This window comes from Perognathus longimembris, chromosome 9, assembly GCF_023159225.1.
Source record: "Perognathus longimembris pacificus isolate PPM17 chromosome 9, ASM2315922v1, whole genome shotgun sequence".
Classification (NCBI taxonomy): domain Eukaryota; kingdom Metazoa; phylum Chordata; class Mammalia; order Rodentia; family Heteromyidae; genus Perognathus; species Perognathus longimembris.
Genome location: NC_063169.1, coordinates 654,110 through 668,918, shown reverse-complemented (window position 1 = coordinate 668,918; position 14,809 = coordinate 654,110). Strand labels below are relative to the sequence as shown.

General features: G+C 49.8%; 1 protein-coding gene across 1 annotated transcript in view; it reads left to right on the top strand.

Moving 5' to 3' along the window:
• The window catches only part of LOC125357773 (adhesion G protein-coupled receptor B3-like), a 214,934-nt gene that overhangs the window by 200,070 nt on the left and 55 nt on the right, over positions 1–14,809 (top strand). Inside the window, exons 12-14 of the mRNA XM_048354692.1 lie at positions 8,935–9,030; positions 10,441–10,480; positions 14,445–14,768. Coding sequence (XP_048210649.1) covers positions 8,935–9,030; positions 10,441–10,480; positions 14,445–14,768 — 460 coding nt within the window. The remainder of the gene's footprint in view (positions 1–8,934; positions 9,031–10,440; positions 10,481–14,444; positions 14,769–14,809) is intronic.

The window sequence follows — 14,809 nt, the reverse complement described above, 5'->3', positions numbered from 1 at the left end:
TGCCCACACACGTACACACGTACACACAGACAGACTCACACAGACAGACAGACACACACACACACACACACATTGACATTTTACAACTGCCAAACCTAACTATTCCTTCATCACAAATCTCTGCTAAGAATATCAGCATTAAAATCTTCTAAGTATCACATTCTCTTTTTTCCTCCGAAGCATTAAAAGATAAAATGAATTGAGTGATAACAGGTTATATCCTTTTCCAACTGTAACTGTATTCTGCATTAACATTCTCAATATCACGAATTGTCGTGAACGAAAGCATTTCTTTTAGACACCCAAGACGTAAGTCTTGACTCCTTTTTTCTCTTTTGTTTCTTCTTTCTTTTTGTCTTGAGCCGATACAGGGCCTTGAACTCAGAAACTTGCGGTTTGCTGGGCTTTTGTCTCAAGGCTGGTACCCCACCACTTGAGCCACAGCTCTGCTTCTGACATAAGGCTTTTTTGATTGGCCCTTGAGGGTGGGCTCCCCAGACGTTGTGTGGCATGCTGACGGAGGGCTCTTGTGGGTGCTGACACCCAGGAGTAGACAGGGCGCCTGGTGCTTAGCTCAGGTTCTGGGTTGTTGTCACCTCAGATAGGAGACTTCTTAACCTCAGGGTTTATCACGCAGGCTTTGAATGGCAGATATTTTGATGGCTAGTTATCATAGTCTTGCTGCTTACACTTGGCACAAAAATCCTTGCTTTCCTCCTGAATTTTTCTGTAGTTGGTAATTAGATGTTTAACTGTCAAAAACATGAACTAAGGACAATGAAGCCAAATCATGGAATAAGTTCTTCTGCTAAATGTTTCCTGCATTAATAAGAATAACAAGATGGGTATTGTCTCCGTTACATTCTCCGTGATTTCTTCAAATTAAATCATTTCATAACTCCTAATTAATAACAAGGTGCCCTAATATTCTTAAGTTCTAAAACTTAAACAAACATCAAATATCTTTTGTAAGCATTGCTGTAATGCGTGGATTTCAGAGGTCGAGCCAGTCTCCTTCAGGGTTTTGGAGAGGACTGTCCCTAAAAACAAAGGAACACAGGAGTTGTGTTTCAGAGAGTTCCAGATGCAAGGTGCCCGGGATTGGGAGCAAGCTTCCCAGTCTGCATTGGCTGTCACGCGTAACGTTGACATCCATCGCGGGAAGCGCCGACAGAAGCCGCCTGGTCCTCTGAGCCTGCGGGGTATGGGGTAGGAGTCACTGCAAATAGCAGCCGCAGAAGGGATCCCGAGTCAAACAGAACAGATGAGGCCAAAGTGCAACCTGCTAGGAGCCACAGGAGATTCCAGGAATACAATCTGATCTCAGAGGGTTCTTCACTTTATGATATTTTCTTGTGGACAATTCCTATGGATTATTCATTCTCAAAACTACAGAGGTAATGTAAGTTTCTTATTGAGTCAGAGATGCTGGACCTACATACATATTTCCTCCCTCCCTCCCTCCCTCCCTTCCTTTCTACTTTTCCTCTTTTTGTGCCAGTACTGGCGCTTGACCTCAGGACTGGGCCTTGTACTCTAGCTTGGCTTTCTCCTCTCAAAGCTGGTGCTCTACCAGTTGAGCCACACCTCCACTACTGGATTTTTACTGGTGAGTTTGAGACAAGAATTTCACTTGTTTATCCACCCAGGCTGTCTCCCAACCTTGATCCTCAGATCTGAGTGGCTAGGATTTATTTTTGTTTCTATGTTTATCTTCATTTTATTTTTGAACTAGGGTATATTTACAGCACAACGGGGTTTTATTTAGACATTTCCTTACATGAGGCCTGTCTACTTTGAGCAAGTTCACCTGAATTTTTTAAACCACTAGCATGATTTTGCCCTACTTAGTCATAAATGTTCCAATATGAATTTTAAAAGGCTTACTCAGACCTCCATCTGTCACCTTTCTGCGGTGGAGGTTGGGACACAGCCTCGAAGTTAAAGGGGAAAAGAGAGATTGTAATGTAATTGTGATATTTGGAAGTGGTGTTATTTGTGGAGGATTATTTGTTTTAAATGCTTTTTTAATGAGTCCAGTCTTTAAATAAAAATATTTTCTAATATGGAAAGAAGAGAGAAAGGATCACCCTGATACTGCCAACACAGTTATATTCCCATTACTTTAAAAAATTGAATAGTTGCATAACTGTTTTGATCGCCAGACCTGGTACCTTAATATTTAAATTTCACAAAATTTGTGTTGTTGAAATAGGTTCTTTTTCTGGAATATTTTTCACCAATTGACTGGCTATAGTAAATAATTGTGATACAAAGGAAAAAAATGGAAAGAGAAAACCACAATTTATGAAAATGTAGACATTTGATTCATCATAACACATTCCTTTCAGCAACGAAATGCAGATCTTAGAAGCCAGCACATAGAATAGCTAACAATGTAAGAGCTATGACTTCAATTGTCCATGTTTCCTGCATTTATCCATTATTGTTGATTAAACTTCATTGGGATTAAGCAGCTAATCAGACACTGTATTTACTATTCTCAACATTGCTATGGAAATGCAGCCAGACAGAGTCATGGAACCCTTGAAACAGTTCCTGTTGCTAGGAGACCACTTTCCCAGGGCTGGCACGTTCTTTGCAGGCTGTCTCTGGTTGCATGTGACTCAGAGACAATCCTACAGCTTGATGTCAGAGGGGGAAATAACAAGACTGCAGTGCAAACTAAGCTACAGGTGAAAGGGAAAGGAAGGTGCCTGACCTGGGTCTGTGTGCCCACCCATCCCATCGCTGTGTCCCTGTGGAGTACACTGGCACCACGAACCACGCAGGCTCTCTGCTCTCTCCTGAGCACCAGCACACGGCCTCCTCCTCATCCAAACGCAGGGAGTGATTGTACAGCAAAATGCTTAAGACCAATGCCAACTGTTCTCAGTCCCATCCCTCCCTCTCCCCGGTCCCTCGCTCCCTTCCTCCCTCCATCCCTCCCTCTCCCCCGTCCCTCGCTCCCTTCCTCCCTCCATCCCTCCCTCTCCCCTGTCCCTCGCTCCCTTCCTCCCTCCACCTTGGCGGAAGAGCAACTTTCCCTTTGATGTTGTTCCTGTCCTAAAGAATACAGGAAGAGAGCCAGGCACTGGGCCTCACACCTGTAATCCCAGCTACCCAGGATGCTGAGATGTGAGGATGGGTGGTTCCGAGTCAACCAACACAAAAAACTTCATGACACCCTTCTCTCCAGTTAACCAGTCAAAAGCCAGAGGTGGAGCTATGGCTCAAGTGGTAGAGCATCAGCCTTGAGAGAAAAAGCTGGGGTCAAGCTCCAGTACCAGCCCTCCTCCCCCAAAAAGGGAGGGAGGGAGGGAGGGAGGGAGGGAGGGGCGGGCATAATACATGGACAGAAGCTGACAAGCATCCCTCCGTGAACCTATGAAACAAGCATGCCATCTAATCTAAAACCAATATTCTGAGTCACTTGAAACATGAAACGAAGACAAGGGCAGTACTTGTTAAATAAGTCAATGGCAAGTTGTCAGAATCCTCGTGGCTGGAGACAGAGCATGCCATCGGGTTTAAGCAGATCGCCCGGACTGAGGCTGGACACAGAGAAGGCAATCGGGCAGGTCGTCGGGGGCCCGGGAGGTGCAGGGCCACCCGCACGCCCTCCACGCCCAGGCCCAGCCCTTCCTTGAAGAGCCTGTGAGGGGGGAGGCCAGGGCGTGACCGGAAAGGGGCCGAGATGGCTTCGGCGATGGAGGAGGTGGAAGTTCCTGGTCTCTGCACGGGAGCCGCGGGCAGATACTAGGGCGCTCACTATGTCTTTGCAGTACTTTATTATTGTTATTATTTATAATACCACATTGCTGCATGGAGAGAAGACGGCACGGGGTTCCGGGCAGTGTGGACAAGGGTGTCTGGGATCCTGCTGCTTAGAGCAACCCTGGTACTGAGGAGCAGCAGCCCCGGGTGCAGAGAGGGGCCAAGCTGGGGAGACCGAGGCCCCGCGCGGTCTCTTTGCACAGCAGAGAGTGGTCCAGAGACACGGAGCTCACTAGCGCCTTCATCTTTCTCAGGACACACTGAGAGGCCTTTGTGGTTCTGCTTGTGGTTAGGACAGGGTGCTCCCTGGCGTGGCAGGCACCTGGAGCGGTCAGCCCAAACCTGCTTTGGCTTCAGATCCGGGATGAGGGCACTTGGGCGGCCTGGGCCTGGCCACGCAGCCGTGCTGGGCCGCGACCCCTGGCCACGCAGGGACGCTGTGCCGTGTGCCTGGCCACATGGGAACACTGTGCCGTGACCCCTGGCCACGCAGGGACGCCGTGCCGTGACCCCTGGCCACGCAGGGACGCCGTGCCGTGACCCCTGGCCACGCACGGACGCCGTGCCGTGACCCCTGGCCACATGGGAACACCGTGCCGTTTCCCCCTGGCCACGCAGGGACGCCATGCCGTGACCCCTGGCCACGCAGGGACGCCGTGCCGTGACCCCTGGCCACGCAGGGACGCCGTGCCGTGTGCCTGGCCACATGGGAACACCGTGCCGTTTCCCCTGGGCCACGCAGGGACGCCGTGCCGTGACCCCTGGCCACGCAGGGACGCCGTGCCGTGACCCCTGGCCACGCAGGGACGCCGTGCTTTGTCCTGTGCCTTCTCCCCACACCCCAGTCTTGCCTGTGTTTCCGGGCAGGAGTGATGTACACGCCACCCTCTCCGGAGGCCCCGGTAGATGGTAATTCCAGTCACACGGGGACGTTTGCATCTCCCAACCTTCATGCTAGCCTCTCCAGTCAGCAAAAGCTTGGACCCATGAACCGCGTGGCCTCGGGGACAGGTCAGACACAGAGCTGTGTCGGGGCTGGACAGCCCAGGCTGCCCACAGGGGTCCCCCTGCGGCTTCTGCCGGGGTCACACACACGGTCCCCCACTCGGGGCGCCCCAGGCTGCAGCCTGTGAAGAGAAGGTGTTCCTGAACCCAGACCGGGGGTGGGGGCGTCTCATCGCGCTCTCCTTCCAGGAAGTTAGGGAAGTTAGGGTCTTGTGGGACTGCTTCCCTGGCTCCTGGACACTCACCGAGCTCCGGGCAAGCGACACAAGAACATAGATCCCGGTGCTTCCTCCTCCTTGCAGTTTCCTCTCCATCATGAAAGGCAGGAAGCACGGCCACTTGCTTTCTGGCCGGTAAGAAGCATCCTTCCATTCCTGCACCCGAGCGCATTTCCTGTGGCCGCAGCTGTTGGGGAGGACGCAGCGGGAGGCCTGGGAGTGAGGCCCAGGCTCGGGGCGTAGCTCTGGTCCCTGCTCTGCCCCGTGGCAGGCCCGGAGCCAGGGCGGCAGCTCTGAGCGGAAGGGGAAGAGCCGCCAGCAAAGCCCCCGCCACGCGGTCCTGCGGCCCGCACAGCCGCACGGCCTTCCTTCAGACTTGCATGCTAAAGCAGTGTGAGGACGCACTGCTTCAAGCTGGGTGTGAAACATCACCCCAAGAAGCTTCAGTGCCCCTAACGTGACACACAAGGGCAGTTAAGGAGCGGAGGCACGGTGGCTGTCACGATTACGTGGCCACCTTTGCGTGGCGGGGCTTTCTGTAAAGGACTGCGATCAGAGACGACATTGATACTTTGTGTATAGAAAGGATCAAGCATCATCCTAATTCCTCCTACCATGAGAAAAATCAAGTCATAATGTCAAGTGATTTGTGTATGTCAGCTGAATTGCATTTCATTCACTCAATAATTTAAAAGAGCAGAGCCATTTGCTCAGGAATAATATTACATGGAAGGCTCCCACAAACCGCCCCCCCACACACACCTGGGGAGGAAGTGACCTCAGACAGTACAAAGACTAAAGCTTCATAAATACATAAAGCCCCACAACAGCTGGGGAACAGTAGTTACTGAGTAGGAGACAGTAATTTACCTGAAGATTAAACAAATATTGCTAAACAGTCATAATAACAAGGAAAGAACAAAATGTGTTTTCTTGGCTGACAATGATCCTCTCAAAGAATTCAGGAAGAGTAGTTTAAGGCAAAACTATCTTGTGGAGGTAGAGATTGGGGCTGAGCTGCCCGGGAGCTAAATCCAGAGCCCGTTTTCCAACTGTGCAGCTCTGTCCTGTGAGCTTTGTCTAAGCGGCAGAACTGCCAAACAGGGCTTCACGTTGTCCCTGGCAGTCTCTAAATCTGGCACGGAATCTCACAGCGACTCCACGCCCACTGCACTCGAGAGAGGAGCAGAGAAACTCTCGCCTTGTTGTGGGTGCGAAACATTCACGCCTCCTCATACGGAGGGGAGACAGGGGCAAGAAGCGCCCCGGCACACGTCTGCACCCCGACCTCCATCCTCCCACCTGACCCAAGATTGACAGCTTCTCAGGAGACTGGATCAGCCCCACTGGAGACAGCCGGAACAGCTTTGGTAGCGCTTGGCTTGTTAAGAGACAAACTTTGTGACTTCCTTGTGTCGCCACGATCCATTCTGTTCCTCACCATTTTCTTTATTTCACAACCTGCATCCCATTTCCTACTTAAGGAAGGCATTCCTGCATCTGTTTCTGGCTGCCTCTCAGAAACCTAGATATCTTTGTGCCATAATTAAGGCTGCACAATTAATTTCTCCGAAGAAGCTTATTTAATGATTGTAGCTACTGGTCTTAAGTAAGTTCTTTTAAACATTGTTTTCATAGAAATTCAGTTACAATGATTACACCTACTACATTCTCCATAAAAAAATCAAAGACTGTTACTACCAAATCCTATCAATATCATTATTTGCACAAAGTGCTAGAACAAAGGTAAGACTTTTCTTTACTTTCTAGACAGTTCATGATTCAACAAATTAATAGAAGGGGTAACACCAATCCACACGCATCTTACTCATAAATTCACGTGTTGAATTGTACAACTACTTAGGGATAAGTAACAGAAAACAATATTTTAAAAGAGAGTAATAAAAAATAGGAAAGCAAATTCAGTGTTTCCCAGGTATGGCCTCACCATGTGGTTGATGTGGAGCTGTGTGTGAGACCCAGTCTGGATATTTTCCCCGAGGGTGTCTGATGGATGGCCTCCGCACTTTTAATATATTTTAAATCAAAAAGAAGTAATCAAGTGAAATCTCTTCCATGAATCCTTCTGACCTAGAGTGATCAATGGCACTAAAGGTGTTACAGAATCTAGGGCTTCATTTGTGGCATTTGTAATATCCCTAAAATGACCTGACTTTACTGGGGAATTTTGATGCTTTCTGCTTTTTACTTTTTCGGGCGATACTGACAATTCATAGAGCTAACATCATTGTTGAAAGGCCTACACACAGTGTTATACTTGGGAGTGTAGTGATTGACAATATGACGTGTGTGTGTGTTAGGTGTGCTGTGTGTTGTGTGTTTACATGTGCTGGTGTTGTATGTTTGATGAGCTTGGGTGTGTGTGTGTGTGTGTGTGTGTGTGTGTGTAGATATGTGTGGCATGCATTGTGTATGTTTCCTAAAAGGTATTTCTTTCAAAGCACTAGTGATTTTTTTAACTAAAAAATTTTTATCGTCAAGATGATGTATGGAGGGGGTTAGTTATATACCTAAGGTAGTGAATACATATACATTTCTTGTCATACTTGTTACCCCCTTCCTCATTTTTCTCCCTCTTTCCCTCTCCTCAACCCCCCCTTGCTTTCTTTGTTTAAAAAAAAAAATCTTCCCCTTGATGAATGAACATTGTCAATCTAGTCAACAATGCTTATGACCTCTATGATTTTAACAATAAAACAGTTCCTTCCAGATTAAGTGATATTTAAGAGAAAAATATCTACAAATTGCTTTTCTATATTTCATTGTTAGTCAAAAATACCCTTTCACAACTTGGCTCTGAAGGACTGGAAATAGAATATGGTTAGTGAGGGCCAGTTAAATTTATACTTAATATTTTCTCAATGTTTCCTATTTTATAAATGCTAATATTTAAAAATCAATTTGAAAGAAATCCTCATGTGACAAGATCTCTGAAGGCAATGATTCTGTAGTATTTTTGTCTTCTTTTATAAATTATGCTTTTTAAACAATTGCCTTAGGATACTAACAGAAAATTAGCAATTACCTGTTTTTCCAACACTGGCTCTTAGTGGTTTCTCCAATTCAAATTTCTACAACACAGAAAAAGTGGTGCTATGGCAAACAGAAGACTCATCACCAATTTTCTATTATTAATGTGTTCGTTTCTAGGCAGTGACTTCTTAGTCTAGGGGAAAGGAGCTTGAAATCCTTTGCGGTGGAAGAACCTGGCTCATCAGGTTGTAACTTCTTAGGCGTACGTGCCCTGTTCCTCGGGGAAAATGATCAGCTGCCTTGCGCGGGGGCTCTGCTGTCTAGTGACCGCACTTAAATAAAAGGAATGAGAGACGACCCTGCTGCGTTCCAGCAGACAGCTCCTCCTTTGGGGAGGAGATCCCAGGTTCAGAAATGCTAGACGTGCTAGGAGCTGCTGGCTCAGGCCCGGGATCCTAGCCGCTCAGGAGGCCGAGATCTGAGGATTCAGAAAAGTCCACGAGACCCTTACCCCCACTAACCAACAAAACCCTGCGAGTGGAGCTGTGGCCCACGTGGAACACCACCAGCCTTGAGGCAAAACGCCCAGCAAGAGAGCCAGGCCCTGAGTTCAAGACCTGGTACTGGCACGTGCACATGGGTGTGCCCGTGTGTGCACACACACACGCACACTAGTAATGCTAGAAGTCCCAAGTCCCACAGCCGTCATGGCGGGGCTGCCAGGTTAGAGTTGCGGTGGGCCGACACGGGGGGCCATCACGGAGCGGACTGACCTGCGGGAGTCCCCAGCCTGGGGTGAGGGTCCTCGCACAAGCTCCGGGTGCACTGGGGGGGGGGGGGGAGCCGCTCCGCGCGTGGCGGCGGCGTCGATGGCCGGTGTCGCCGTAGCTCATCGTCATCAAGAGCGAGGGAAATGAACAGTTCCATTCCCTCGCTGCAGGTTCAGGACGCGTTCAGATGTCGACTGCGAAACTGCCAGGACCCGATCAACGCAGATTCTTCAAGCTCTTTCCCGAACGGGCATGCTCAGATCATGGTGAGCTTTTATTCTCCCGCTGATTGTTCATTACATGGGGATTTCTGAAGATAATTTCTCCAGCCCTCTCGTTGTAAACAGTATTGGAATCTCACACTGGATGGGGGGATCGGTGGGAGGGGCACAACTGTAGTCATCGGTTAAGGTATTGGATTGAAACCCCTTTGGACAGCTACTTAAAAGTAATAAAAATGAAAAGTCTCAGGATTAAAACCCCATGAAATCGCACCTTGAGTGGCTTCTGCCTGAGTTCCTGACCAGGCGTGGTCCTCAGGACCAGCCGAGCGTGGGGTGGCGTTGGGTGTGGCCCTCTCCCCTGCCTGGTGGGGTGCGGGCTTGGTGTCCAGTGCCGCGTGGGGCAGGCGCCCCCCCCCCCCCAGCTCGGAATCAGGGGCGGTGGCTTGAGCCCACACCCGGCCTCCACGCGGCGGCCTCCTCCGAGGAGCCCCACCCAGGCCAGTGACCCGACCTCTGAGCAGCGGGACCTCCTGGCTCCACCGTGCTCCCAGCACCAGGCTGGCTGGCCTCCCAAGCCCTCACGGGCGCTGAGCCGGGAGAGGGAGGCATGGCCAGGCAGGGCTGACGTGCAGCGGGAGGGGGAGGGGTTCCGAGTGCCTGGCGTGGGTGCGACGGGGGGGGGGGGGGCGGGGGAGCACGGCCGCGCTTAGGGGGGGAGGAGGAGGAGGCAGCGATGGAGGGTCGCGAGGAAGGCCCGCCGTGTGCGTGCGCCGTCGTGCTGGAGAGAACCACACACGACTCGGTGACGCCCGTGAAAACGAGAGAAGAGCACAGGAAGGATCCAAAAAGAGACTAAGAAGAACTGTATAGTATATCTGCGAGATTATGAATGGTTTGGTTTACCAAGCATAAAAATAGCTGATGTATTAGTGACTGAGTCACGAGAAGGAAAAATCAACTGACCCCACTGAGCCTGAAACATTTGTCTTATTCTAGGGAAAATCAAGCACTAGGGAAGTCACGAGGGTTTAACCAAGCTATGTTACAAGACAGTCCACTAGAAACTACATGTCCAAACCCAGTGCTCAAAAGTAAGAAGGAAAAAGACACTGGCCAAGGGTGACCATAACAGTACACATTCCAGTCGCCCCTGGAGTTTAGGCGAGTCTTTAAAAACTCGATCCTTTTCTCTAGGGCAGGTTCCAGAGAGTGCTAGCTGTTGCTTTGCCTGATTAACATTGCTTGCCATGTTTCCATGGACTGTGTTCAACACTTCATCTCTAGGAAATACCCTAAAGGAACCGATTTTTCTTTGAAAGACCTTTTCGGTACAAAACAGTAAACCCATCCAGCCTAGTGCGATATCTGTTAGCCAGATCGTTTAATAGGCCAAAGGCATTTCGCATCTTCATTAAGTGATGATTATGTGCTTTGTCATATTTTTTGTTACAGACAGACTTTGAAAAGGATGTTGACATTGCTTGTCGATCAGGTAAGAACATTGGCGACTCAAAAACAAGCATGAAGCATGTGAGATCATGAACTCTGAAGGAAATAGGACGGCGTGTGCCTCCCACGTTCCCCTGTGTGAAATGGAAGCACAGCAGTGGCAGGGTTGCAGGTAGAAGAGGAGCCGGCCGCGGGAAGAACCGGTGGGAGGGCCCAGGGCAGCGGCGAGGCGTGAGTGCACACTCGAGGCTTCTGACCCTCCTCGGAATGCACGGGCGTGCACGCCCCGGCGGTCGGCCTCTCTGTACCACGGTTCCGTCATGAATGGAGAGGGACTCGTGTGAGGATGATGCTCTGGGTGTGCTTGTGTGTGTGTGTGTGTGTGCATACACACGCTTGCATTTGTGCTCGCGTGTGCCAGCGTGTGCGTGTGTGCCTATGTGTGTAATGGGGGAGAGATCACGCCCCCGGCTCTGGGTGTCGAGGGGCCCCTGGCCCTGCGGAGCTCCTCCAGCTGCTGAGGAACCCTTTTTAAAGGAGCCTCGTTCTTCTGTTTCTTCATGGGTTCCCCTGGCCGCCGCCGCCTCCTGGGGCCTCCTCGTCCGCAGGCCAGCAACCACCCAGCACAGAGCACACGTGCCTGTCTTCCCCGGGAACCGGCCCCGTTTCTTTGTTCTTCTCCACCAGCGGGGCCCCCGCAGCAGCTCTGGCTGGCCAGTCACCCTAAGCACGCTGCGCGTGGGACCCTGGATAGCCAGCACCCATCTCCCCGGGCTCCAGATTCACAGCCCTGCCCGCTGTCCAGAAGCCCTGAGGATTTTCTTGAGAGGCGCTGTCAGTAGGTCCCCACTCTGAGATGATCTAAAAGTCAGGCTTCGTGCATGGATTTCTTTGCATTTGTCTCCTTTGTCATTACTCGTTTGTTTCAGGTCAGTCATGAAGAATCTGTCATCATCTTTGCCTTAACCACGAATGTGTAAGAGACTAGTCTTATATTCCTACTCCTGAATTCCATCAAAATGCTCTACTTAGAGTGTGTTATATCATAGTGACCAACAGTTAGGATTTGAGGACAGGTATCAGATTGAAAAATCCAACAGAATATAACCAACATGCAGTCTCAGGAGGGCCTCCAGCCTGGGAATTTCATTCTTTGGGAATTTGATACAATGTTTCCCTCTTGCTCCACTTCCTTCCTGCAATCTTTTTTTCAGAATTCATCAGATCTGGTGCCACTTCCCACATGTCTGGTTTAGTAGAGGATTTGCTTCATCGATGTCCAAAGGTGTGAACTATTTGGAATGATCCGGTGTGGTTCAGGTCCTGCCTTCCACCCCCGGGGCCTTTCCTAGCCGTCCTGGACAGGGTAGCGGCAGGGAGCAGACGCTTCCTCGTTTCCCCAACAGTGGTTGTCATGTGTGGTCCCAGATCAGCTGCGGTGAGGACTCCCCTGAACATGTGAGAAATACAAAACGCGAAGTCCTACCCCAGACCTGCTAGGTCAGAGACTGTGGGGCTGGAATACAGTCATGGAAATGTAGTTCAGGTCGACAAGTTCCCAGTCAAGTTCAGGCGCTTCCCTGGGCAGCAATCTCGTCTGTCAGGCCTCACCGTCTTCTTCTCCCCAGACTTCGCTGGGCTCTGGTTTAGCTTCCCTCAGAGGCCGCTGCCACTGCCTTAGTAGAAGATAGATTTTCCTCGCCATTTCTGATCAATACCCTTTGCAGCTGAACTCATGGGGAGCTTTTCTCTTGTTCTTTCTAGGTTTCTCAAGAGATATCCATCCATGTGTAAATACGTTAAAATTTAAAGTCTCAATGCATGGACACAGAACAATCTTTTTTTGCTGAAACTTGCTTCCACAGATGCTAGAATATACCAGCCATGGTGCTAAGTGTTCAGATGCCTTGGTTGGGTTGAGTTTTTAGTTATATTTTGCTCTTCACAACTTGATTAATTTCTCTTAAAAGTCCTACTTCAACACTGTATTTCCTTGAGTAGGTGGTATGGGTGTGTTTGTGTGGTGTGTTCAAATTTTGGATGCATTTTAAGCAAATCTTAAGAGCGTGGGCATGTTCAGTATTTGGTAAATGTAGGGACTGTCAGTCACTACGGCTGCATTGCTGGTTTAACGTGTTCATGGTAAGATCATACTGCCCTTGCGCAAAACTAATATGACTTGTATAAATTCAGATTATAATGTCAATATCCAATACAAAGACTTCCTTTATACTAATATTTTAATAAGAATATAAAAGTACCTATACTTCCCCAATGCAATAAAATGAGTTCTCATCATTTAAATTTTTCGTTCTTTAAATTTTTTAGTCTTTAAATACTACTCCTATAATTTTTTGATCAATTTCTGTATAAAGTTAAGGACTGAAAATACTCTTTCCTTTATTTAGAGATTCTTTTGAACATTTTTAACTTACAATATCAATTAACACTTTTTGCTTCTTAATGTTTTCTTATATAATGATTTCTGGAAATCACAATTAATTAATGATCTAGTATGATTGTGAGAGGTTTCGAGATAACTTTGTTTTGGAGACAGAATCATACCATGTTGTCCAGGCTGGCTTGAATTCATAATCCTCCTGCCTCAGCCTCTCCATGCAGGAATTACACAATTGTACTACATGCCAGGCTTGGAAGTGACTTTGTAAAGCTTAGTCTTTCTGTAGTTTTATACATACTGAAACACAAAACAACTCAGCCACATTGTGGTTGTGCAAATAGACTTAACACGGTTTTGCAATGTAAAGCTACAACTAGCCGCGACCTCTCTAACGATAGCCGCTATGTTTCAAAATACTTTTAAATGTCCTTTTAAGAAGAAAATATTCCCGGTGTATCTTTTGAACTCTGAGTTAGTCCATACTAAGTATGATTCTGTATGAGGACTAGATTGCAATTGGTAAAATTGAGTATATCTGAAATTTGTACTGCTCTCGTAAGCCAAGTACTTGACGGGATTGTGTGTGCTGTCCGTAGTGGAGTACTTCTTCAGAACTTCATGTTACGCCCTCAAAACCCTGGCTTTCCCATGGGGAAGCACACCTCTGCCTCAGCTCCTTTTCATACAGAGGCAAAGGGGAGGGGGCAAAAAGGAACTCTGAAACGCATCTTAGTAAATGACTCTGAACTCTTCAGGTGATTTGTATGCTTTAGTTGGGTGTAGGTACATTTTATTTTGTTCCCTGTTATTCTTTAAGTGATCATGTGCTGTTTTTTCTTCACGCTCACTTATCCGGCTTACAGAATGGGGTTTTCAGAAGCTGGTGTGTTGTTCTGCTTTGCTTGTTTTGTTTTGTTTCTGTTTAAGCTCAGTTGACAATTCTACCTCCCCTAAGGGCCTTCGAGACCATGGATTGATCTCATTTAAAAGAATAATCTTCCTCTACATTTAAAGGAGTGTGCTAAATACTTTTGAATCCTTTACCTACCTGGACCCTAGGAAGCTACATGATAAAAGCTCATCCGTGTCCTAATTAATCTTCTATAGACATAATTTTGGGGATTTCTAACTCAGTGTGATGAAGTTAGAATTGATTACCACTCTCAAGAAGTGGTGTGGTTGTGGTTTATTTTTGGCCAGTCCTGGGCTTGAACTCGGGGCCTGAGCACCGTCCCCGGCTTCCGTTTGCTCACGGGTGACGCTCTGTCACTTGGGCCACAGCGCCACTTCCAGGTTTTTCTGCGTGTGCGGTGCCGAGGACTTGAACCCAGGGCTGCGCGTCCGCTGGACAAGCCCTCTGCCGCTACGCCGCGCCCCCAGCCCCCCGGGAATGCCTTAGAGGAAGAGGCCCTGAAAGGGGCCGGGGGGGGGGGGGGGGGGGGGGAGACAGAGGCCTCGGGCCGCTCTGTGCGCACGCGCGCGCACGCACGCACGCGCGGACGCACGCGCGCACGCGGCCCCGCCGCCCGCCCCCTGACGCGCGTGCGCTGTCCGCTCTCCGCCGCCCGCCCCCTGACGCGCGTGCGCTGTCCGCTCTCGCCCGCAGTGCTGCACAAGGACCTGGGGCCCTGCCGCGCCGCCACCATCACGGGGACGCTGTCCCGCATCTCCCTCAACGACGACGAGGAGGAGGACAAGGGCGCCCACCCCGAGGGGCTGAGCTACTCCACCCTGCCGGGCGGCGTCCTGTCCAAGGTGGTGCTGCCGCCGCCCGCCGCCCTGCACCGGCCCGGGCCCCTGAGCGAGCTGCGCGGCGCCTGCCTGGAGGAGAGCGGCGAGCTGCGCCGGACCGTGTACCTGTGCGCCGACGAGGACCTGGGGCGCCCGCCCGACCGGAGGGTGGACGGCGACTACCTCGTGGTGCCCCGCGGCCCCGCGAGCGCCGCGCCCCCCGCGCCCGACGAGGGCCCG